The sequence below is a fragment of the Dasypus novemcinctus genome, chromosome 4, assembly GCF_030445035.2.
Source record: "Dasypus novemcinctus isolate mDasNov1 chromosome 4, mDasNov1.1.hap2, whole genome shotgun sequence".
NCBI lineage: Eukaryota > Metazoa > Chordata > Mammalia > Cingulata > Dasypodidae > Dasypus > Dasypus novemcinctus.
Window position 1 is genome coordinate 8,935,983 of NC_080676.1, and position 24,554 is coordinate 8,960,536.

The 24,554-nt window shown below is 47.4% G+C and overlaps 1 protein-coding gene across 2 annotated transcripts in view; it reads left to right on the plus strand.

Annotated features, from left to right (window-relative positions):
* The window catches only part of CLSTN2 (calsyntenin 2), a 666,422-nt gene extending 642,715 nt beyond the window's left edge, over positions 1–23,707 (plus strand). For both annotated transcript variants that reach the window (XM_058295067.2, XM_071214548.1), the window contains 8 exons: positions 1,364–1,530; positions 10,167–10,315; positions 12,184–12,401; positions 16,964–17,134; positions 17,628–17,773; positions 17,904–18,027; positions 18,677–18,861; positions 21,116–23,707. In XM_058295067.2, the coding sequence (XP_058151050.1) occupies positions 1,364–1,530; positions 10,167–10,315; positions 12,184–12,401; positions 16,964–17,134; positions 17,628–17,773; positions 17,904–18,027; positions 18,677–18,861; positions 21,116–21,322 (1,367 nt within the window). In that variant the 3' untranslated portion in view covers positions 21,323–23,707. The remainder of the gene's footprint in view (positions 1–1,363; positions 1,531–10,166; positions 10,316–12,183; positions 12,402–16,963; positions 17,135–17,627; positions 17,774–17,903; positions 18,028–18,676; positions 18,862–21,115) is intronic.
* The last annotated feature ends 847 nt before the right edge of the window (positions 23,708–24,554 follow it).

The following is a 24,554-nucleotide window of genomic DNA, read 5'->3' on the forward strand; positions in this document are numbered from 1 at the left end:
AGACTGGTAAAAAGTACAGAGAACTCTAACGAATATAGCAGCAGATACAAGGCGCAGGCACTGCCCAGGGCTGAGAGAGAACTCCAAGGGAGTCCTCCACCCACCCATCCTAGCCCAGGTCCACACCCTGCCTGCACAGCTGTGCCTCACTGCATGGCAGAGTGCCACTGTGGCGGCAGGACTTGTGGGAAATCTGGCCTCCCAAGTGCTGGGGAAAGCTGTGTCTCCCTGGAGCACTGCCCGAAAGTGGGTGCACACAGACATGCCCTGGGAAGCCACATGGACTGCAGGAGGCTGCTGTGAGCTCAGAAGAACCTGGAAGCAAATCCCAGAAGCGTCCCCTCCGAGAGGCTCAGAGAGTTCACAAAACCTGCCCAAGGAATTAGCAAAGACAGAATTCAACCAAGACCTGTACTTCCTATTCATCCTGCTGCCTCTGTGAACAAACAACAGTGCAAGATCAAAGCTAGGTCTGCCAGCGGAGGCTGCCAGAGATGGAAGGGCCCTGAGCTCAGGGAGGGCAGTGGGGGAGGCCTCCTGGAGCAGGGGAGGCTTCAGATGGACAGTAAGGGAGGCAAGGTTTGGAAAAATGGGAGGGGCAGCTTCCAGACTGGCTTCGCAACGTGCGCTGCATTGAATAATTTTACGTGGATGAGAGTGGACCTAAGCGCAACGGGACTCAGTGCAGCCAGTATAGAGAACAGTAGACCATGGGCAGTGGGAGATGGAGAGAGAGCAGAGGTAGAGCGCAATCAGGGAGGTCCCTATTTGCCAAGAGCCTTGAATTTGAGCAGGGGCAAAACCAGCTCACTGCAGGGGAGCCAGACCTCATGGAAGTAGTGTTTCTAGGATTGCTCCATTGAATTCCAACCTCTCAGTGGAATGAACACAGGGGAGCAAGTGCCAGCTTCGCATCAAACAGGGCAGGCTCGGGTACCAGCTACAGTGCTTCGTTCTGTTGCCTGGGGCAAGCACCTCAGCCTTTCTGAGTCTCAAGGTTCCTCTTCTGTCATTTGGAAACTCTAAAACCTTCCTTGCAGGCTTGTTTGGATGAAGTGACTGGCAGGGCACCTGGTGCACAGTAGGTCTTTAATCAAGGGTAGCTTTCCTCCCTCTCCTGTCTTCTAAAACAGTTTGTGCTCCTGAAAGGAACTTGTTTTCATATTCTGAAATGCCAGGACTCCTGTACTTGGTGCAGCTGGGGACAACAAGCCCGTAACAACCCCTTGCAAAGATTCTAGTCGCTGAAGAAGTAAAAGCTCAGGTTTAGGCGACACACACAGCATGCTTCACTGCATGGCCAGAAGGCGGCGCTTCCCACCCGGTCTCCTAAGGGCAAATAACGGTGCTGCTTTTCTTTTAGGAGGAGAAGTCACCAAACCACGGTTTGCTCAGTTCTTCCATGGCAGCCTGGCCAGTCTCACCATCCGCCCTGGCAAAATGGAGAGTCAGAAGGTGATTTCCTGCTTGCAGGCCTGCAAGGAGGGACTGGATATTAATTCCTTGGAAAGTCTCGGCCATGGAATAAAGGTAAGGGAGGAGCTGGCATCACCCCTGCTGACAGAGGGAGCTGGTTTATGACGTTGAGTCTGCCCAGTGCCCCTGTGCTGGGGAAATGGAGCCCTTTCCCCTAAAGTTGCACAGAAATGGCACCATGCAAAGATGCCGCCACAGGGGGGGATGAGTGACCTTGACTGCCACCATGGACTTCTGCTGCCACCTTTTGAAACCCCTAGATCAAGCCCTAGTACAGAATCAATTCTCTCCCAAATGCAGGCATTTCCAACGTCTACCCGGAGGGAGACGTTGTTCGCGCATTGATTGCTTTGTTTTTTATTTGCCTAATGGAACTGAGGCCACATACTTTCCAAAATGTAAATACATGTTAAAAAGTTAGAACCAGGTAAAATACAAATTAGAAGCAAAGGTCAACAGGTGGTGGGGTGGAATTAGAAAGCAGATACGGAGGTCTTCGGGTCTGACATTGCTAAATTGAAGCGCAGATTCATCTGAGCATCCTCTGGTCGTCGAAGGGAATGTGAACAGATTCACTAAGTCTACTGTCCCTAAAGAGAAAAGCATTCACACTGTCCAAGAGAGTCCAAGCTACGTTCTGTGAAAAGTTCCTGCTGAGGGGGCCACAGTGGCCCGTGGTAAGTGATGTCCTCAGCAAGCAGCTCCCTGACAAGTAGGGGTTTCTTTTGGCCTCCGCTGGACTTAAGGCGCGAGCCAGCAGCAGGCTCCGGGGTCCTAAGTGAGAGCAGGGACCAGGAGGAGACTTCAGTCCTCCCGCCTTGCGCCTTCTGGAGCACAGGAAAGCTCCACGGAGCCTCCAGCAGCTCAGAAGATCTCCCTTCTTGGCAATGTCCCAAGGGTGGGGTGGCCAGCGCAGAGGTGTCGCCACCACCTCGCACCCAGGGCCATCCCAGGGAGCTCAGCCCTCCCTGCAGGGCCATCCCCCCCTCCAACAGGAAGCCCCTTCCTGACCTTTTGATGGGCTCCTGCCATGGGGCTCTGCTGCCGGGTGGCCTTGGAGGGGATGGTGGCCTGAGCACACTGGTTTTCTTTCTGCATACGTCTCAGTCACGTCGGCAAACGCTCTGTGCATTCGGGTATCCGCTCGGTTCTGGGCTAGACCCCAAGGAATGACTGTTCCTTGGTTCCTGTCTTCAAGACTCTTCCCTTCCAAGAGGAGCGAGTGACTAGCAGACACTGGTGGGCTGGTGTGCTGACGGCTGCAGTGCTAACATTCGGGCACTGACCTTTCCTGATGGTCTCCCAAGTGCCAGGCCCTGTTCTAAATGCCTGATGGGCATTAACCCGCTTTGTTTTTTGACTCACTTGATGAGTCATACAAGCCATACAACAACCCTAGGACCAAGGAGCCATGGCCATTCCCATTTTATACAGAGGACTTGAGGACAGGAGGGGAAAAGCCACTTGCTTAAGATCCCACTTGGTAATGAGCAGAGCCAGAACAGGACACAGGCCATCCTGCCAGAGCCCCAGAACTGAGGCAACAGCAATCAGGGAGGACTCCTTGGAGGAAGTGATGGCTGAGCAAAATGTGTAAGGATGGGTAGGAATTAACCGAGAGAAGGCAATGGGGCAGAGAGAGGACACTCGCTTCCAGCAGATATAAGGCCCTGAGCAATGCCAGAGGGCTGAGGAATGGCACAGCGCGCGCTGGCCCTTCAAGAGGGCAGGGAGAAGGGGTAGAACGTGCGACCAGAGAGGCAGGCCATCGCCGTGTCACGGAGGGCCGATAACCAAGTTTGGCGTTTATAGCTTTCTTTTTTTAACAGCTCTGTTGAGATATAATTCACGTGCTGTACAGTTCACCCACTGAAAGTGTGTTCTTTGATGGCTGTTGGTATATTCCATTTTAGAACATTCTCGTCATCTCAGAAAGAAACCCCCTATCCTTTAGCTGGTCCTCCCTCTGCCCCTGCCTTTCTGTCTCTCTAGATCTCCCTGGCGTGGACATTTTTCTTTCTTATGAATGGAATGGAGTCATTTTTATTTCTGTCCTCAACAGGAGGCCTTGAAGGGCTCCAGGCCAGGGAGCATGATTCTCTCTCTGGGAGGTGGTCAGATGGGAGGTGGGCACAGGACAGACTAAGGCAAGGCTGGTGTTCAAGAACGCTGTCTAATGCCGATTAAATACACACACACGCAAACGCGCACACACAGGTGCTGTTCTGTCTAATCGTCTAGTACTCAAGGCACATCACCTGGCTGCCTTCTCTTGGGAAGCCTCTACATTGAGTGGTCCAGGCAGACCCATCGTGGCCCATTTCCTAAGTTATCCCCGCGTGTGGAAGCTGGGGTTTGATCCTTGACCTGCTGTTTGTGTTGTTTCCTTAGTGTTTGGTCAACCCAATGATGCAGAGACCTATCCTCCAACCTTCCCCTCTTTTTCAGATCATAGATGTACTCCTTGCATCTCAGTAGATCTTCCCTGCTCTGGACCATTCTGTGAGGCCACAGTTTCAGGGCTCCAGGCACTACAGAGCAAAAAAAAAATCAAAGCGCTAAGCCACATGTTCTTAGAATTATAAATTAATAACCATTGCAATTTTTACCCTGTAGTTTTAGCCTTAAAAAGAGGATGACTAACATAAGTGGCAAAAAAACTGTGGGAGTTGGGGGACATTAACCTGACTTTTCACAATACCACCTGCTCTTTGTCATTGCAAGTTATCCTTTTCCATCCTTAGGGCATGGCTGGCAAGAATTAGAGCACTTTGTTAGAAGTTAATGATAAAAGAAACAATTAATGGAGCACCCACTGGGTGCTATTTTATGTTCATTATCCCTACTTCTCCCAACAAATTAAATATTATGACCTCATTTCAAAAATAAAGAGATCGGGGCTCAGGGACTTACCCAAAATAAATTCATGCTCCTTCTTCCCCACAAGCAACTCAGATTAGAAGGTATTCTTGAAAATTATTAAAACAAGCTTTCCCCTTCCTCCCTCCATTTATTTATCAGTTCATTTCTGAAAAATGACTATTTTCCTTACCAGTTACTGACCTTCTCCCACTTTCCTGGCTAGTCCAAAGAAATATGGCTCCCCTGGGGTTAAGGAAATTTTCTGTCTGCTCAGTGGGTTCAACATGGGTTCTGCTTTTAACTTGTTTTCCTCTAGATCATGTATATTTTGTGATTATTTTTTTCCTCCAGCTTGTCTGGAGTCTAAAAAGAGTTGGGAAGTTGCTTGCTGTGCTGCCTCCATAGGCGGTACTGTGGAACACCCACATTCTTGAGGAGTACCCCATTCTGCTTTTCTTAGCACAGTCTCTGCCAATTTGATATCCCTTAGTGTGGAAGAGTGAGAAAGAGCAGGAATTTTGGAATAAAATACACCTTGGTTCAAATCACACCACCAATATTAACTAGTTGGGTAACCTTGGAAAAGATACTTGACCTCTTTGAGTCCTAATTGCCTTATCTATAAAATGGACATAATGGACTTAATATCATGCCTCTTTTATTGATGTCATAAGAATTGAATATATATATATATATGTGTGTGTATTTATATAAAGCCCATAGCAAACATAACAAGCTCTCAACAAATCACAGCTCCCTTCTCCTGCTGGGTTGGCCTTACACTTAGATTTCCTACTGCTTGGGCCTCTTTTGAAAGGTTAGCCTGTGTGACCATTGTGCAGGAGACCCTCTAAAGAGGCAAATCGTCCTCTGGCCCAAGCCTGGTAGAGCTAGCTGGCAGGTGTCCAGGAAAATGGCAAGATGCATAGAGCACCATGGCCAGCCTGCAGGGACCACTGGCAGCCCAGCCCACTAGGGGACTTGACACAGCTGCTGAGCCCCTAGAAGAGTTGACCATTCTGCAAAGGCCATCTGCCTAGCACCTTCCTGACTCAAATAAAGGAATTGCCATGGCCACAGCATAGCTTCCTGAGAGAGTGAGCACTGTCACCATTTGCTGAGGCCCCTGGCATGCCACCATCTACTGCCTCTGGGGCAATGCTAGGACAACAATTTCTCCATGCAACCAGAGGTCCATTCATGGTCATGCCACAGGACTGTGAATGCTGTAATTTTTAAAAAATGTACTTTGGTAGAGGACTTTTTGATCCTGCAGGAACTATGCTGATGGCTAGGCAGGTGCCTACATCCGTGCCCTATGGCAGCACTCCAGATGCTCTGGGTTAACCAGATGCCCTATGGCAGCCCTCCAGATACTCTGGGTTAACCCAGACCAGGGTTTTAACCAGAGATCCAACACACTCCCTAACCCATCCTCTCACTAAGGGCATCACAGAGGCAATGCACCCTCTGCTGATTGCCATGAGATGCCACCAATCCATCCCTCACAAGGCTCCGAGATTGGCCTCCACAGTGGCTCATCATCTTGCTCAAGGCTTCCCAAGTGCCAGACCCCATGGCAATGCTGAGGAAAAGGCAGTAGGTAGACCCTGCCCTCAAGGTGCTTGCAGTCTTCTGAGGGAGGTGGACAGACAAACAGATTGCAACAGCACTGCAAGACATCTGTTCCAGTCATGATGGTGGAAGTGGTCAGATAATAATTTTGGAACATAAATGGTGCTTTAAGAAAGTGGACCTTGAATCTGCTAATATCTGAAGTGGATGACTTGTGAACTAGTTATGACTCACTGGCATGAAGCACCTTTGTGCCTGAGCATGCTAAGCTGATGAGGCCTACAAGGCAAGAGGAAAGTCAACAAGACTGGTGCCAACTGCAAGCCCAGGTGCCCCGGAATCCAGCTTAAAGGCATGGTTCTTGGCACCAGGCATCACAGCACAGAGACCCCACTCAGGGCTTTAAAGGGCTGGAGGAATTGCAGTGTAGGCAAAAAAGAACAGTAAAGACAGGGGTACCAACAAGAGCAGACTCAGAGCAGAAATAATTACAGTATTAAGAATTAAAATATCTCTGACATTTTAATTCTTAATACTGTATATGGTGTGGGGGCATTTTCAGGATTTGGAGTTGTCCTGGGTAGTGCTGCAAAGACAGATGCTGGACATTGTATGTCCTGCCATGGCCCACTGGGTGGACTGGGGGAGAGCGTGGATTACAATGTGGACCACTGTCCATGTGGTGCAGCGGTGCTCCAGAATGTATTTTCCAGGTGCAGTGGATGTGCCGCGATGATGGAAGAGGTTGTTGATGTGGGAGGGGTGGGGTGGGTGGGTGGGGGTAGATGGGAACCTCATATTTTTTTAATGTAACATTTAAAAGAAAATAAAGAAGAAGAAAAAAAGAATTAAAATAAAAGCTACCATTACTACCTTTTAAATACCAAATACTCATTTAAACCCCAGATAGGTAGATAGTAACATCCCCATTATTTTAGAAGAGGAAATGAAATAAAAATTAAAAAGGAAGTGAATAGTTCAAATTTGTACAACCAATAACCCCAAACTGGGCTATGATGGTCCACAGACCCAGTGATATGTCCAAGATGCCTCACAACTTTGGGGAAGCAAGAATCGTGCATGGAAAGCACTGAGTTCTTCCAAACAGGCTAAGCTACTGCAGTTAACAAATGACACCAAAAATCTCTATGGCCTACCTTTTGAAAGTTTCTTTTTTTTCCACACAAAGTCTACTATACGTCAGGGGAGCAGACACCTGCCTAGCACGCTGCAGGTCGCCAAAGCAAAGGAAGAAAACACTAGATCACGGTCCCCAGTGCTTTTCGCCACCTCAGCCTGGAAGTACGATGCATTACTTCCTCTCACACCTGATTGGCCAGTGTGGTCACATGGCCCCACCCACCTGGGTGGCCTCCAGGATGCCCAGGAAGGGAAGGAGAAAGGAGTTTGATGAACACCAATAATGACCCCCACCAGGGGCTGATGGAAAGGGCCAGTGACTGAGAAAAAGGGAGTTCCTGTGAGAAGATGATATTGAGTACAATGTCGGCTCATTCAATTAACAGCGGTTTCAGACCACCAAGGCTGGGCTCTGGGGCAAGGAAGAGTCAGAATTGCCTCCTCAGTGAGCTCGGGGCCCCTGGGTTATAATCATTGCACTGCCACTGGGCCAGCGCTAGGGTTGAATGGCACCAATAAAGTTGGCTTGGGGTGACAATGGAAGCACCTTAAGTGGTTCAACATAATCGAAATTGTGCTCATGAGATAGCCGCCTCCTGTCAGGTTCCAGGCATAGATGGGGCACTCATAAAGACATTCAAGTCAGATCAGGGAAAAGTTAATAGAGACAGATTTTCCCTTGAAGCCATGAAGAGATAATCTCTTTCATGATAAGAGAAATGCAAATTAACACTACCCTGAATGGCATTTGTCACCTATCAGATTACAAAAATCCCAAAGTCTGACAGCATACTCTGTGCGTGAGGCTTGGGGGAAACAGACCCTCATACATTTTAGGAGGGAGTGTAGGTTGATATGATCCCTAATAACGAGGAATTGGTTAACGTTTGTAATAATTACAAGTGCATATACTTTTTGACTGAAAAATTTCATTTACAGGAATATATTCTCTAGATATATTTTCGCGGTTATGAAATGATATGTATAAAATATTATTCATTGTTGTATTATTAGTAAAAGACTGGGAAAAAAACAAATGTCTGTATTACGAGAATGGTTAAAGAAATTATAGTTTCTCCGGATAATAGACTACTATACAGCTTTAAAAAAGAATGTGCAAACTTACCATGCATGAAAAGAGAAATATCTCCATGTTATGGAGCAAAGTGAACAAATCAAAATACAGAACACTATGTAATAAGCTATCTTTGGTGTAAGAAAGGAGAAAAATGGTAGTTTATATTCCTTGATTATATATTCATAAGAATCCTTAAGTATTGCTGTCAAGATAGGGTAGGTTATGCAGCAGTAAAAATCACTTCAAAATCTAGGGACTTATACAATGACATTCTATTGATTGTTCATGCTTGCTTTCCTTTAGAGATTGGCTGCAGCTCTGATCCATAGCTCTCTCTTTTTTATTTTTTTTAAGAAGCTTTAGATTATATAAATATTACATCAAAAATATAGGGAATTCCCATATATCCCACCGTCCACACACTTTCCCCTACTAAAAACCTCCTTTATTAGTGTGGTGCATTTCTTATAACTGATGAGCACATGCTGAAGCACTGCTGCTAACCATGCTGTAAGTTTATATGAGGAGTTCTTAACCAGGGGTCCCTGAACTCAGGGGGTCTGTGGAAAGATTTCAGGTGGTCCGTGAGCTGGACTTGAAATAAATCAACATGTTAGCTTTATTTTCTCTGACCTCTAAGTGAAATCTAGAATTTCCTTCACTTATGAATGTATGCAACATATTATAATAGTATTCATTTCATATCACATTACAGTTTTTGCATATCTCGAAAAATCACTTATGCTGATTCATATTTGGCAATTACGGCATTGTTAGATTCTATGCTACTTGAGTGTCATAAAACTATTTGCCGCTACCTTATGAGAAGGGGCCCGTGGTTTTCACCTGTCTGGCAAAGGGGTCTGTGGAACAAGAAAGATAAGAACCCCTGGTGATCATTACCAAATACAACAGAGCAAGAATATATATCCTGCAGGAAAGAGTACTAAAGTCACATGACCAAGAGTAGGAACATAAAATCCTCCCGCAGGGAGGAGAGGTAACTAATCATGAACAATAATACAATTTGCTGCCAAGAAATTAATAACAGAGATGGAGACTTTTCACTAAGTGCACACGTGTGTTTGAACTATATGAATATATTATCTATTCAAAAAAGCAAATAATTGTTAGGTCAAGTAGCTGCATAAAAACATATCCATGTCTCTCTTTTCTGTGATGTGAGCATTCAGTACATAATCTGAATCCACAGCTATGTTCCTGATATCATTGATAAGAGTTCCTAAAAGTTCTTGCTCAGAAGTGTGTCAAAATCGGTAGTTCAGAGCAGTACAAAGTCAGTCCTCCATGCTCCACTTAAGGAAGAGTAATGTGGGGTGCGGGGAGGAACGGGGAGCATCGCAGCCATGTGGGCCTTCACCGAGTGTGGGAGACCAGGGACTCAGGACGGAACTAACAGGTAAAGAGCCTGGGGTAGTTGGCAGTCGTGTAAGCAGCAAGTGAGTAAAACTCATGGGAAACCAGAGTTTAGCCCCAGAAAAGCAAGACCAAGAGCCAGATATAGGAGCAGAAGGAAAGCCTTTAGCTGAAAAATGAGATTTAAGATGGGAAGCTAAGAATTTAGGGCATGTGTCTGAAAGTGCAGTGCAGGATGAATTGAGAAGTGACTCATGGCCAAAGACAGGAACCACGAAAGGATCCAAAGCTCTTTCTGCTGAGGGGACAGGAAGGGCCACGCTGAGAGTTGCTGGTCAGGGCATGCGGGCAGCACAGGGCAGGGGCCTTCCCTCACCAAGGGCAGGAGCGCTATGGCCTGGCTTTCAGGATTTGACCCCATGGCTCGGGCTGATATGACCAGAAGTTTATAATCCTTGGAGGGACCTCATAGAGTAGGGTCCCAAAGCCCACCAGGGAATAGCCAGAATTGCTGGTACCCACAACTGCGTCAATTGCAGAGGGTTGGAGATGACTGCAGTGGCCTTGGTGGCCTTTTCATGAAAGTGTAGGGTCACCATGGGACTGTGTACATCGCTGATCGTTCTCTCTCATGACACCACCCCCTCCTGTCTTCCAGTACCACTTCAACCCCTCACAGTCCATCCTGGTGATGGAAGGTGATGACATCGGGAACATCAATCGTGCCCTCCAGAAGGTCTCCTACATCAACTCCAGGCAGTTCCCGACAGCGGGTGTGCGGCGCCTCAAAGTCTCTTCCAAAGTCCAGTGAGTCAATGCTGGGTGCCTGGGTCCCAACCAAGGTGGCAGGGATGGTCCCTTAGGAATATTCCCCAGCAAAATAGGATTTACCTTTATTCCCCTGACATCAGCTTTTCTGCTATCCCTATGAAGAGGCCTCAATGAATCAGTATTCTCCATTTGTTTTTGTAAATGTTCTGTTAGTCTGTAAAATCAGCTTTCTTCCTTTTATTCTGCATCTGATCTAATGCCCAGAAGGTGTGGCTTCCTATACAGCCCCAGAGAACTGGTTTTACATCACCTGATTTAAGGTCTGGTACCTAGAAGGTGCTTGGCGAATGTTTATTAAATTGAATTCACTTAAGCAACACAGATTTTTAGAGCTTCTAAATACTGTGGGTAAGCAAGAGAAAGAGAGAGCAGGGTTCTTGCCCTCAGGGAGCAGAATTAGGCTAAGGATAGGAGAAGATTACAAAAGCCTCTGGGTGATGCACCTGCTGGCCCACCATAACACTTTGCAGCCACAGCAGCGACCTGGGAGGGCTGCTGGGAAGGGAACCCCAGAGAGACTCCGGGGAGTGAAAGTGGAGTCACAGGACACTAAGAGCCAGGAAAGTGACTCAGAAAGGGAGAAGCACGGGTGGGAGAGGCGGGTCTGCTGTCTGCCATGCTGCGGGATCCGGGTCCGATGCGAGGATAAAGTTCAGAGACAGCAGTGACAGTCGCTAGTTCTTGAGTAATGGAGGTGGTGCTGGAGGAGGGTAAGGAGTAGACGTCTCTAAGTCAGCTCCATCTTAGAGTGAAGAAGGACCCAGACTCTGAGAACTGGCAAGGAATGGGGAGCCCTCTGGGGTTGACCTGGCAGGGTCCCAGCTAGAACTGCGGGTGGGAAACCCCCACAACTCGCCCACCCCCTAGCAGAGCATGGAGGGGCTCAGCATGGGATCTGCCTAGACCACCCTTCCCATGGAAATGCTCCCAAGGGATGCAAGATGATGGCTGCCACCATCTGGAACCCACCCAGAATTCCCAGAGCGTTGATATGGTCCTGGGATTCCCCCAGTTAAGCCCTGGTCTTTGGTCCAGCCGGTAGAGCATGCCAAAGACTTACGTGCCCTGTCGAGGTCTGAGGAAAGAGTCAGCTCTGCTGACGTTCCTGAGCTCAAACCATAATCCAAGCTCCGGGTCATCTTGCTTTCTGTGCATTTACTGCTCATGACTGCAAGGTAATTTAGTGTGGTCCCCATCATAGAGAGGAAGAATCTGAGGTTCCTGGAAGTCAGGTGCCTCACCCTGAGGCACACAGCCCAGAGGGGCAGAGCCAGGCCCTGAACCTTCTATCTCACTTCCCAGGCCTTGCTCTGTATCCCTCCCGAATTGGAGGCAGTATATCCAGAAAGAGGAGCCTGATTACAGCAGCATTCTGTTCCCACGCCTAGAAGAGGCACACTGTCGGGCATCCTTGCCGAGACATGGGAGTAGGCTGTGGAAGGAGAGTTTTGCCCCCAGGCCTCATTTAAAATGGCTATGATTAGCCAGTGAGACAACACTTTTCTTACCAAATACTAATGCACAAAACAAGCCATTGCTATCTAATTAACAGTGCCATCAATTACTTTGTTAAAGGATAATTAAAGGTTTAGCCGTTACTTGTGGCTCATACCAAATATCCCCATTTCTCCCAGGAGTCCATCTTTTTCCGTTTCTAGACTGCTGGTAGTATTGACTATAAACGTGGCTCTAAATCTGAATGTCTGTGGACCTCCTCGGAGACTCTCGGGCAATCAGGATGCCTGGTAAAGGAGCGGGGTGGCAGCTCTTCATTCGTGGCCAGTTGCGTGACCAACGGTTTAATCGCACGCTCTTCAGTGTCTTGATGGAGGCTGTTTTCCCAGGTGCTTTGGGGAAGACGTGTGCATCGGCATCCCTGACGTGGATGCCTTTGTGATGGTGCTGCAGGCCATCGAGCCCCAGATCACCCTCCGTGGCACGGACCGCTTCTGGAGACCTGCCGCCCAGCTGGAAAGTGCCCAAGGCGTGGTCCTCTTCCCCGACCTCAAGATCGTGAGCACCTTCACTAAAGCCGAGGCCCCCCAGGATTTGAAAGCCACAGGTACCGGTGCACATGGCGGTGGGAGGGTGGGACTTCAGTTCCTAGAGGCTTGTAAAATCATTCTTCAGGACAGCCGCATTGGTCACCATAGCAGGTATAGCAGTCTGGTGTTATCTATGAATTCCAAAAAGAAATACAGGTTATGTATGTAAACTGTTTTGTTCCTCTAGTGTGATAACCCTTTGATTTAATTAGATTCAACTGCAACATCTGATTAAATTATGTTAAGGTTAGGGCTCTGATTCAACCACGTCATTAGAGTGCGACTCAGCATTGAGTCCAAGCCCCCTTGGGCTGATAAAACAGATGCTCACACGGAAGTAGACACACAGGAGGAGAAAACAGAGGAAGAGAGACAGCTCATTAGACAGAGGTCCTGGGAAGAGAAATGAACCTGATAGTCTACATCTGATCTTGTGGAGACACCAGAGCAGCTGAGCCCAGAAAGAAATGAGACCCAGAGAAGGAGATGAGCCTATGCCAGCCTAGAGCTGACATTGGAAGAAGCTGAGACCACAAAACCTTAGGAGAAAGAAGGAAGGCTGAACCCTCACAGACATCACCTGCCATCTTGTTCCAACACGTGGCCAATGACTTTGGGTGAGAAAGTACCTCTTATGGTGACTGGAGTTGTACTCTTTAGGGCCTTGCAACTGTAAGCATCTACTCCAAATAAATACCCTTTATAAAAACCAACAGAGTTCTGGTATTTTGCATCAGCACTCCTTTAGCTAACTAATACAGCAGGGTAATTTATAAGAAGGAAAAAAAGGAAATAAACCTGGAAACAGCCCAAAAGACCAACAGGAAGGGAATGGCTTAGCAAATTCTAGCACGCCCATGCTGTGAGATGATGTTAGAGGAAAGGCAATGGTGCTAAAGCGAGGTGCAAAATTGCATAGTGTCTACACTCAGAATTATCTCAACCATGTAAGAAAAAAACTACATAGAAAAATTCCAAGAAGGAAAAATACCTAATGCTAACAATGATATGCTCTGAGAAGCATGAGGAGAGGTCATTTGTTTCTGTATCCTTTCACTTTTCTGCAATCGCAAAAATATTCTCTAATGAGCATAAGTTATTTTGATAATCAGAAGCAAAGCTTGAAAGACACAAAGGAAAATTATAGCTGCATCTTAATCTGTACATGCAAGTTAGGTCTCACTCAGCAATATTACTCTATAGTCCCAGGAAACTTTCAAGTTATTTCCTACAGTTTCATTATTGAGAGGGCTGTTCAATTAAAGTAATTTGAATTCTCTGCCAGGGAGAAACATTTTGTTGCTCTGAAAGCTACAGTAGATGTTCTTGGAATGGGGGGAAGTAGAGAGGGAGGAGGAGGAGGTAAAGGAGGAGAAGGGGAAGGGGAAGGAGAAGGAGAAAGAAAAGGAGGAGAAAAGGAGAGGCAGCTGTGGTGGCAGCAGAGGAAGGGAGTGAGGGGAGGAGGGAAAACTTCCTTTGGCCCCTCAGAGGGCCCCTGGTCTCCAGATGTAAGTATCCATTCCAGAAGTGTCCTTTGCTGCCTCCTCTAAGAGAATACTTTCAGCTCTCCCTCTTCCCTCTGAAAGTGGCAGCTAATGATGATTTGGCTCCAGTGGGCCTGAGTCCCTGAGGGGCTGCTTCTGTGATTATCCTAATTACCCATTGCCTTAAACCACCCTGGGCCCTGGTGAATGGGGTGCCTCGCAAGGCAGCCCTTCTTAGATCATAAAAATCGATGGCATTTCACCAACCTGACCAGGCAGGGTGGTCTCCTGATTATATGCCAAGGTGCATTAGGTCATGTGATTTTCCCTCTCCCCTTGTCTTCATTTGTGGCTAAAATCAGACAGAGAAAAGAAGGGCCTCTGACCTGAGTGGTTGCAGGCATAACAGAGTACATCCAGATTTGCTGCGCCTGACACTGGCATCCAGGCAGAGCAGGAAAATTCAATTATCCGGGCCCACATTGCACCTTCTGTTTATAAGAGGTGCAAGCAAAGCACATGGCCAAGTGCCCAATAGCTGTGATTGTACTTCTTAAACTGTACTCTTATCGTGGTTAGAATAATCCTTATTATGGTCCCTCAAACAAGCAGGTGAATGGCCTCGCTGATCCGGCCCCCATCATCTCCTGCCTCTGTTGACACCCTCCCTCTTTAGGGTCTTTCGGTCCCAAACAGCACAGGATTCCCGTACATCCCTGCCCTTTCACTCCTCAGCCTGGAACTCAGCTTTGCTCATGCTGAACCCACTGCCTGGAAGGTCCCTTTCCCTCCCCGTCCCCTTGATGGCTGGCAAACATCTCTGCCTTTAAGACCTCCTCCAGCAGCCTTCCCGCCCACCACCGCCCCGCCCCTGGGGCTGGGCTAGATCTCCTGCTCTGTGTGCTCCGACAGCTGGTGCCCTTGGCAGTGGTTAGCTGCCCATCAAACCCGACCAGGATCTCCCTGAGGGCTCAGCCATGGCTGATTCTCCTGTGGCCCCCTGAACCCAGCGTAGTTCCTCCAACACAATGAGAATCAAGAAAACTCAGGGGGAAGATGATGCCCATGATGCAAGAACAGGAGAACAATGAGAAGATGACAGCGATGGCACATCCCTACCTAGCCTGAACTCTCAGTCACTGTCCACAGGAGCCACAAGCAAGGATGATCTAACCCAACCTGAGGAGAAATCAGCCAAAACAGCAGAAACTGTGAGAACGTTTGGAATAGAGAGGTAAATATGCTATTGCTAATGATAGAACTTGCCTTAAGTGTAGATTATTGTACTTTTAGATTTTGCTAACAATAGCATGACACCTTTGCGATTGGCCAGCATTTAAAAATTAATCATACAGAACATTATGTAGATAATGTATGTCTAGTGAGAGCAAAAACATTGTGAAATAAGAATATTAAACAAAATAAAATAATCACTAAAAATAAATCCTCCTGTCTTTAGTGAGTGCTTTCTTAATTTCTATTTTCACAAATGTTTTATAAGACAATGGCGGTAGACTTGGCCCAGTGGTTAGAGTGTCCGTCTACCACATGGGAGGTCTGTAGTTCAAACCCCGGACCTCCTTGACCCGTGTGGAGCTGGCCCATGCGCAGTGCTGATGCGCGCAAGGAGTGCCCTGCCACGCAGGGGTGTCCCCTGCGCAGGGGAGCCCCACACATGGAGTGTGCCCCGTAAGGAGAGCCGCCCAGCATGAAAGAAAGTGCAGCCTGCCCAGGAATGGTGCCACACACATGGAGAACTGACACAACAAGATGACACAACAAAAAGAAACACAGATTCCCATGCCGCTGACAACAACAGAAGTGGACAAAGAAGACGCAGCCAATAGACACAGAGAAGAGACAACTGGTGTGGGGGGTGGGGGGGGTGGGAAGGGGAGAGAAATAAATAAATAAATCTTTTTAAAAAAAGACACCAAATATATTGGTCCATTTATATACTTTGTATATAAGTGAATATACTTATGTAAGTGACCTGGGTTCATAAATTTTTCAATAAAGGGGCACGAGATCAAAAACAATTGTAATTTGGAGAATAAATATTATAACCATAGTTTATATGTTGTAGCCTTTTCTCCTTTTTGTATGTATGGGGACATTATGAGGGTTATAATAAAGGTTAAATAGGAGTGTGAGAAGTTTTTTTTTTTTTAATTTGAAGACCCCTGGGCCCGGGGCCACAGGTTTCTAACCTGTGGAATCGGGAAAACATGAGTTCTCTCCTGGTTCCTCCAATTGCTCTTGGTATGAATCAAGGCAATTCACTACTTTAACAATCCTTTCATCATCTGTGCAAAGATAGCAGTAGATCTTTTAATGTCTGTCTCATAGGATTACATTCGCACAGTGCCTGGCACATAGCAATTACACTTATCCCTTTTAAGATGGGATTTTCATTTAGGACTGCCATCCTCTGTCCAGCATTCAAATACTCCAGGCATTCCTTTGGGAAACTTGGGAGCATATTTACCTAATCGCTTAAGTATATTAACAGTCCAGCTCCACTTGAGCAATGTGTAGTAGTAACTGCTCCCTGCCAGCCCCTGGCTTAGACACTGAGGATTCAGTGAGGGAAAGACAGAGTCCTGCCCTTTGGATGTCAGAGTCTGGTGGAGAAGACAGACAGACAAAGAGAGAAAGCCAAAGAGGCATGGAGGAGGGGCACTCACCTCTGCCCCCAATATTGCTTATGGAGCATGCCCCATGTGCCAGACACTGTTGTCAATCCCCTTAAGTCCCTCGCACGCTTTATGGATGAGGAAACTGCGTGGCAGGCAGTTTCTCTAACACCACGCAGCTTCTCAGTAGCAGAGCTGTGTTCACATGCACATCTGTCAGATTGCAGTATTTATGCTCTTCCCACTAATTCAGGCCACCCAACTCCAGGAACCACCTCAACCAGGTGGGCCAGGAACCAGCCCACAGTGGCACGGCACGTGCACGTTTAGGTAGCGCAGTTGAAAATAGAGGTGGTATCTGGGATCACACAGCTTTTCTCCTGCCCCGGCCTCACCCCAGGGAGCGAGCATTGGAGTTGTTCTCACACCTCTGTTTTCTGTGTGTCTGCCTTCCCATAGCCCCCAAATCTGCAGTCTTGGAAGAAATGCTTCACAACTTAGATTTCTGTGACATTTTGGTACTCGGAGGGGACTTGGACCCAAGACAGGAGTGCTTGGAGCTCAACCACAGCGAGCTCCACCAGCGACACCTGGACGCCACCAACTCCACCATCGGCTACTCCATCTATGGTAAGGCCATGCTCTACCCCTTGTCCACACTGGCCTCCTCTCAAAACAGCTTGGTCCAAGGAGCTGTGAATGCAAAGGCAGCTCTATCACCTGTGGAGGTGCACTGAGCAGCCCCCGGAGTCAGGTGGGGCCCTTGACCTAAGAGCATGGATTTCTAGATTCTTCTTTGACGAGTTGCTCCAGCATCTTGAGGACCTGTCCCACATCCCCACTCCTGGGGAAATTTTCTGTAGAAACTAGGAGTGTGCCTTCTTTTATCATGTTTGTTCTCAGCAAATGAGGTCAGAGCCCATTCTATGTGGAAGTGCTATGTATCTTTAATTGACTCCTTAGAACTTCTGCTTCAGCACATATCTGCCCATAAGCCTCTTGAGCTCTTACCTTTGAAGAATTCAGGAGAACCACAAACTGCAGCAGCCCCAGTCTAGCTCTTCTGTTTCCTCTTCCTCTGTCTCCTCTGCCTCCTGATGACAGGTGTGGTTTCTTGGCACAGGTGTGGGCTCCATGAGCCGCTACGAGCAGGTGCTGCACCACATTCGTTACCGCAACTGGCGTCCAGCTTCTCTCGAGGCCCGGAGGTTTCGGATCAAGTGCTCCGAACTCAATGGGCGCTATACCAGCAATGAGTTCAATGTGGAGGTGAGTCCTGCCATTGTCATTGTCAGGGACAGCAAGGCTCACCAGTTCATCCCTCCAGCCATTCAGGCAGGTTGCAACACTGGCCCACCTACCCCACCTGGTCAACAGCACCTCTTCCTGCTCTTCCCAGGTCAATGTCCTCCATGAGGTCAGAGTCTCAGACACGGAGCACGTCAACCATCTTATTGTTCAGCCTCCTTTCCTCCAGTCCGTCCATCATCCTGAGTCCCGGAGCAGCATCCGGCGCAGTTCAGGTAGGGCACCTGGGAAGAGGGACCTCAGGATACCAGGTGACCGTCGTGCCTCAAGATGGTCCCCTAAATGAACAGTTATGGTGCAGCAGCCATGGGTGCCAGGCAAGAAAGCAAGAAGTTGCAATATGAAGAGCTGGGGCAAAATTTCACTAGTCCTTTTAGGCCCAACTCAAAGCTATGTCCTCTGAAACTTCCTCTGAATGCCTTATGCACTCACAAATGCTCTCTGTATTGCAAAGCCCTCTGCCCACGCTTCTGTTCTAGCACTTGCCATATTGTGTTACTACCTGGTAGGTGACTTGTGTCTGTCCTGATCAAACTTCAAAGTGCCTGGTTCCCAGGCACTTCTTTGAGAAAAGAAGCAAGGTATAGAAAAGAACTAGTATTTATTAAGTACTACCATATGTCTAGTCATGAGCTTAGAGAGACACATAGGTTATTTGTTTTACTCCTCACAATTACCTGTGGGATATTAAGTCCATTATATAGATGGTAAAAGTGAGGCCCAGACATTGGCAATGTGCTGGCCCAGAGAGCTCCAGTTGAGAAGTGGTAAGGAAGATGTTAACCTACACATGGAAGTTACTTCATTTTTCTATCCCAAGAATGAGCTGGAGCTTTTGTCATGAGTAGTTCCTTCCTCTTCCAGTGGTCCCAAGCATTGCCACAGTGGTCATCATCATCTCCGTGTGCATGCTCGTGTTTGTCGTGGCCATGGGTGTGTACCGGGTCCGGATCGCCCACCAGCACTTCACTCAGGAGACTGAGGCTGCCAAGGAGGCCGAGATGGATTGGGATGACTCTGCACTGACTATCACAGTCAACCCCATGGAGGTAAAGGTCATGCAGGGCCTGGGAGCTCAGGGAGGGTTGCCTCCCCCTCTGCCCAACTCATTCCTTCCAGAGCTTAAAGTCTATCCTCTCCTTCTGGAAGCCCTGCCCAACTGTGCCAGCCCCCCTGACTTTTCCCTTTTCTGAGTTCCCCCTGCCCTCTCCACCTGAATGCACCCTACCCCGCTCCCAATTGCATTCACTGATGAAATATGTGTGAATTGCTCTTACCCACAAACAGAACCAGAAATTTCTCCAGGCAGGCAGCCTCCCCTATAGTATTCAGCTCAGAACTGAATAACATGCAGGGATTCAGTATTGAATTCTTGATTAACTAACAGTGTAAATTAGATAACTTTGCTTCATAATGTCTGCAAAGCTCGCTCAAAGGCTCAGAGCAGGTTAAAACAAAAATACAATATCTGTCATTTACCAAGCACCTGTTATGCCAGACACTTTAAGGGTGCTCTATATATACTACCTCATTAAATTTCCCCAGCAAACTGTGAAGCAGGAGCCATCATTCTCATTTACCAAGGTAGAAGGGAACCAATACAGAGAAGGGAAGTAAATAAAATCAAATTCATACAGCAGGTAATGACAGAGCCAGAATCAAAACTCAAGGTTTTCTGGTTTTAAAGCTCATATCTTTCAGTTAGCCAACAGCTTCCAGGATCCATTCATGAGTGTCCAAGGTCCCTGCTCTGAACTTATTTTATTTCTTCCAACTGAAAAATACAATAAAGGAAAGAAAGCAGGAGCGACCAGAAATGAGGGACTGTCTAGAATTCAGGTCACCTCCAGCCAGCTCAGGTTTGGGTTCCAGGAGAGTCAGTGCTGTCTGGGGCACTCAAGGCTGCTGGGTAAGGAAAACACTGCCACGAAGACATTCCAAGTGGCTTCCAGGAAACAGCCATATGTGCTGACATGCATGTGGACAGAGCAGTCTGGCTGGCCACCTCTCAAGACTGGTATTTCCTGGAGCTTTCCATTGACAAACGTTGCCTCCTGGAATTGAGGCATCCATCACCCAAGGAAAGCTACCTCCATCCTATCCTTTGGCCTGACCATTGGTGCTGGGTGTGCAGTAGAGGTAGAAGTAGAAAAGCAGGGAAAGATCAGGAGGGTTAGGAAATAACAAAGAGGATGAACCCCAGCCTGGTCCTCAGTTTCCCCCTCAGCTGGTCTGATGTTCTGATTTCAAAGCCAGTGTGCTCATGTGGTTCAACTTTTCCAAACACATACCTGGGGCGCAATGCTGAGCTCACATCTCTGGGGACCCCATATTTCCACCCTCGAAGAGCTGAGCCTTGAGAATGAGAAATAAGATTGCTCTATGTGGAACAGTCTGGGGACAAGGCAAGACAGTACCTAGCAAGGATTTACCTGGTGATGTAGATGGTCAGTGCAGCATGAGTAGGGAGAGCCTTTGGGGCTGGCATGTCTGGAAAGATTCCTTGGAGGCTGATCTAAGTGAGGCCTTGAAAAATGGGTGGAATTTGGGGAAAGCAAAGGTAGGAGAGAAGGCATTCTAAGAAGGAGATGCAGCAAAGCAAGCACATACATCTTTTTTGACCTGGTTCACCAGCCAAAAAATATTTCCAAATCCAGAAGTACTTGGCTTGGAAAGAGCCTGGAACTACTAAAAAGCTGGCAGGGAGTAGGGAAAGGTACTTAAAAAGGCTGGGATGGTGTTTGAGGACTCATGTCAGGGGGTAGAGTGCAATCATGGAGAGTGAACACCATGAATTTTGTTCTTTCCGAAAGAAATGTTTTGAGTGGCAGCACATTTGAGTCTTGGCTTAGAAGGCCTTCTCTTCCAGGAACATTATATTCCCATGTGGAAATGGGATACAAGCTTAGGTGCCATTCTCTCACTCAGAAGCACAGACTTAAGGCTTGGAAAGCTCCTTGCAGATAAGCTCTAGAAATGGCAGAAAACAAACCTGGGCCTGAAAGGTTCACTAAGTGATAGAGGGAAATAAGTTAATGCCCAGTGTTTGAAACTCACAGCACTTTACCTTGAGTCCATACTTTGGAATTTGCTGCTGTCAGGTCTCTGGCTAAGACCTCTGACTTCCTTTTCTCTGGAAGACTTCCCTTTCAGGAAGGCTTGTCTCCAGGCCTCTGAGTTTAGCATGAAGGGCAAGGAATTCCAAGGCACTGTGAATGTTCCTTTAATGGAGGGAGGAACGAGGTCTGAAGTGGTCTCTGCTCATCCCCTAATGAGGATGTTCCTTCTCTCCCTAACATCCAGAAACATGAAGAACCAGGGTGTGGGGAAGCAGAGACTGAGGAAGAGGAAGAAGAGGAAGAAGTAGAGGAAGACATAAGCTCCTGCAGCAGCAACTCAGATGACAGCGAAGAGGAAGAGGAGGAGGACACAATGGGCAGAGGCAGGCATGGGCAGAGTGGAGCCAGGCAAGCCCAGCTGGAGTGGGATGACTCCACCCTCCCCTACTAGTGCCCGGCCATCCTCCACCAAGCCCATGTGTCCCTTTGTAAGCCCCAACCCTGTGGATGCTTGAGTCTATCGCGCCTCGCCTCTAATTTCTAGGACAGGTCTGGGAAGGTCTTCCACAGCTTCGTGGGGCCCACCCTTTTCTCTTTGGGCCCGCCCATGTCTCAGCCACTGGCAGTTCCAAGGAGCCCAGCGTCATCATCAGTGGGTCTCTTGGTGGACATTGCCTAACAGCTCCCCCTTTTCCCGCCCTTGGAGTTGCGCAGCTTCCTGTCCACCAATCTACAGAGCTCTGCCTTTGCTCTTCTCGGCAGGGGAGAAGGTCAACCTATATGTCACTCACCTCCCCCCAGCCTCAGTGTTCCCAAGGTTTCCAGCCCACCCTGCGTGCCCCTGACTAAATTGTCTCTCTTCACGCAGACCAGCAGGTTCTCCTTATGCTGACTCTCCAGGTTGCTTTACATACAGAGAGGTGGTTGATCTTCTCACCAAGGTCTTATTGAGGGAGTCTTTGTTGAGGCAGAGTTAAGTTTATAGGGAAAGGTTCACACACACACACGCATACACACCAGTTTGGAGAGCCTTCCCTTTTGCTTTTTTATGAGGTCCTGTGTGCTTACATGAAAAGTCAGAAACCAAGAATAGGTCTTTGACCACAGGCAGGGCCTGGTCAACCCCTGAGATCTGTGTGGCTGCCCGAAAGGAAGGGACTTCTCACCACCCAAGGACATAGGATCCAGGAAGCAGCCACAGGGCTCTGTCCTGGCAAAGCCATCAGCCAGGAGGGAAAGGCCGAGGATGGGAAGAGATTCGTGAAACAGGGTGGCTGTGCGGGGCTCTCTCCCAGGCAGGACCACAGCCTGAGGAGGGCAGGGCTTCTCACCACCTGATCTCATGGTCTCTTATCTCCTATTTCACACTGTTTTTCCTCTTGAGAAAATAGCATTCCTCTTGGCTGTATTTGCACAAAGCATGAACTGCTCTAAGTCTAAAATGAAAGTTTGGAAATTGAACTGCTAAGAATTAGAAGCATATTTGGAATAATAAGAGCTGCTTCTTTCTTCTCATAAAAGGAGCAAAGCTTTAGGTGAAGGGCGAATATATCCAACAACCTAATTTCCTTCTTTCTTTTCTTCTTTTTTAATAAGGAAATCTTTTCCATCTCTGTCCTAACATGGACACCTTGTGATGAGAATTGTTGCTATAGCAACTGGTCTATGATCTTTTGTGGCCAAGAGAATAGCAGGCAAGCTTTAAGGCTGTTAGAGGCTTGGAGAACACTTTTGTTTCCAATGTCTTGGGTTCCTATTTGTCCTCAGTATGTACAATTTGTCCCCAACCTTCCCTTCCCTGTATTGAGTTGGCCCAAGAACACTCAAAGTGGCATTTGGGTTCAAAAGAAAGTTCAAAATCTATCATTCTACCCCTTGTGTCATCAAAACAGAAAGAGCTTCAGAAGAGGGTGAGTCTTTGATGTCATCTGGCCTGACCTCTACCCAGTGAGGATCCATGGCAGACTTTCAACCTGGGCGAATTCCCTTGTACAGCCTTTTCCATCTCCTAATGTGTGTTTTGCATCTGTTCCCCTCACAATAATCTAATGAGGTAGTTGGGACATCTGTTGTTAGGTATATTTTTGAAGGAGTAAACTGAAACTTGGCGATTCAGTGTCCAGCTCAGAGCCATTCAAAGGGATGAACAACACTGGACCTTCCTAGTCCAGTGCTCAGCAGCCTGGTGTGACTTGTGCACATATTATGCACCTAACAGGTATTCCTGAGGACCTACTCTGTGCTGAGCACTCTACCAGCCAAATAAGATCTGCTCCTCCCTTCAGGGGATTTTACAGTTGCAGAAGGGAGGCAATTGACCACAAAAATTAAGCAAGAGACAAAATGGAGAAGGAGGGAGTAAGAAGTCACAGGAAGAGGGGCATGTTCACCAACTCAACTGATACTCTTAGTTTTCCCTTCTTAAGGAAAAACACTGGAAGAGGTTTGGGATTTTTTATTCAGAAACTAAAAATAGACACTTCTGTGAATTCTTCCAATGAAATAGCTCTTTTCTATCAGGCTGTGTCTGCACTTCTACAGAAAGAAAATCTATAGGACTGGGTAGTCCTCACAATCCCTTTATTTAAATAAAAAGGGATTCTTCAGGGGAGTGGGCATAGCTCAGTGGTTGAGCACCTGCTTCCTATGTATGAGGTCCTGGGTTCAATTCCAGTATTTCCAAAAAAGAGGATTCTTCAGTTGAGCACTTAAGAGCTAACTGAATTCTTTATGTTAGCTAAATTCATTATGGCATCAAAATGAAGCCTTTGTATCTTTCAAACCAATTTTTCAATTCTGTTTTTATTTAAATATTTAAGGCTTGCATTTATGAGAACACTTTTCTCTCTGCTCAGTCTTTCTGGTTTAGCAGGGGCGGGGAACACATCCCTGTGATACTTCGGCTACCTGTGATGGCTGTATTACTGATTCGTGGTTGGGGGAGCTGTTTGGAGCACTGTGGAATTAGTATGTTTGGGAATTTTGGGGGGTGGCAGGTGAAAGTAGCATTGGCTAAGGTAGCAAAGATGACTCACTTGAAGAGTCCTTTGGAGGATGGATTCATTTGTAGAGCAACAATGGTGACACCAAGTCCAAAGAGCTATTTCCCTCACTTTTTGCTGTGCAGGGTCCTACACTGCATGCCAGCTCCCCATAGGAGGCCCTTAAACCATGCTCTTAGGTCAACAGGCACTCACCATGTTCCCACACCCTACTCAGCACCATGGATGAGAACAAGGTGAGAGTTGTTATATAAAAGAAGCAGAAGCTTGGGGAAGTAGTCATGTGCATAGTGGTAAAATAACTTTGCCATCACTGACCAGGAGTGAAAAATGTCGTTCATCAGCCCAGCATTTTCCAGCTTCCATATGGCCAGCATCCTGTAACCAAAATTCCAGATGGCCCAGGTAACCTGTGAGCTCTCATTCAGATATCAGTCATCAGGCAGATGCAGGCTCATCCCCAGGAGAAACTGCTGACCAGTTTGACCACAGGCTGGTCTCTATCTTGCCTTGCCAAGTGGACAAACAGATTCTGTTATCCAGAGCTTGAAAATAAGCTGAAACCTCTCAGTTGCCTTAAATAACAGTGAGGAGGAGGAAGAGAAGGTCAAGATTGGAAAAGAACAGTTATGGAATGAGTTGTCCCAGGGGAATATAGCAATCAACGAGTTGGTTACCTAT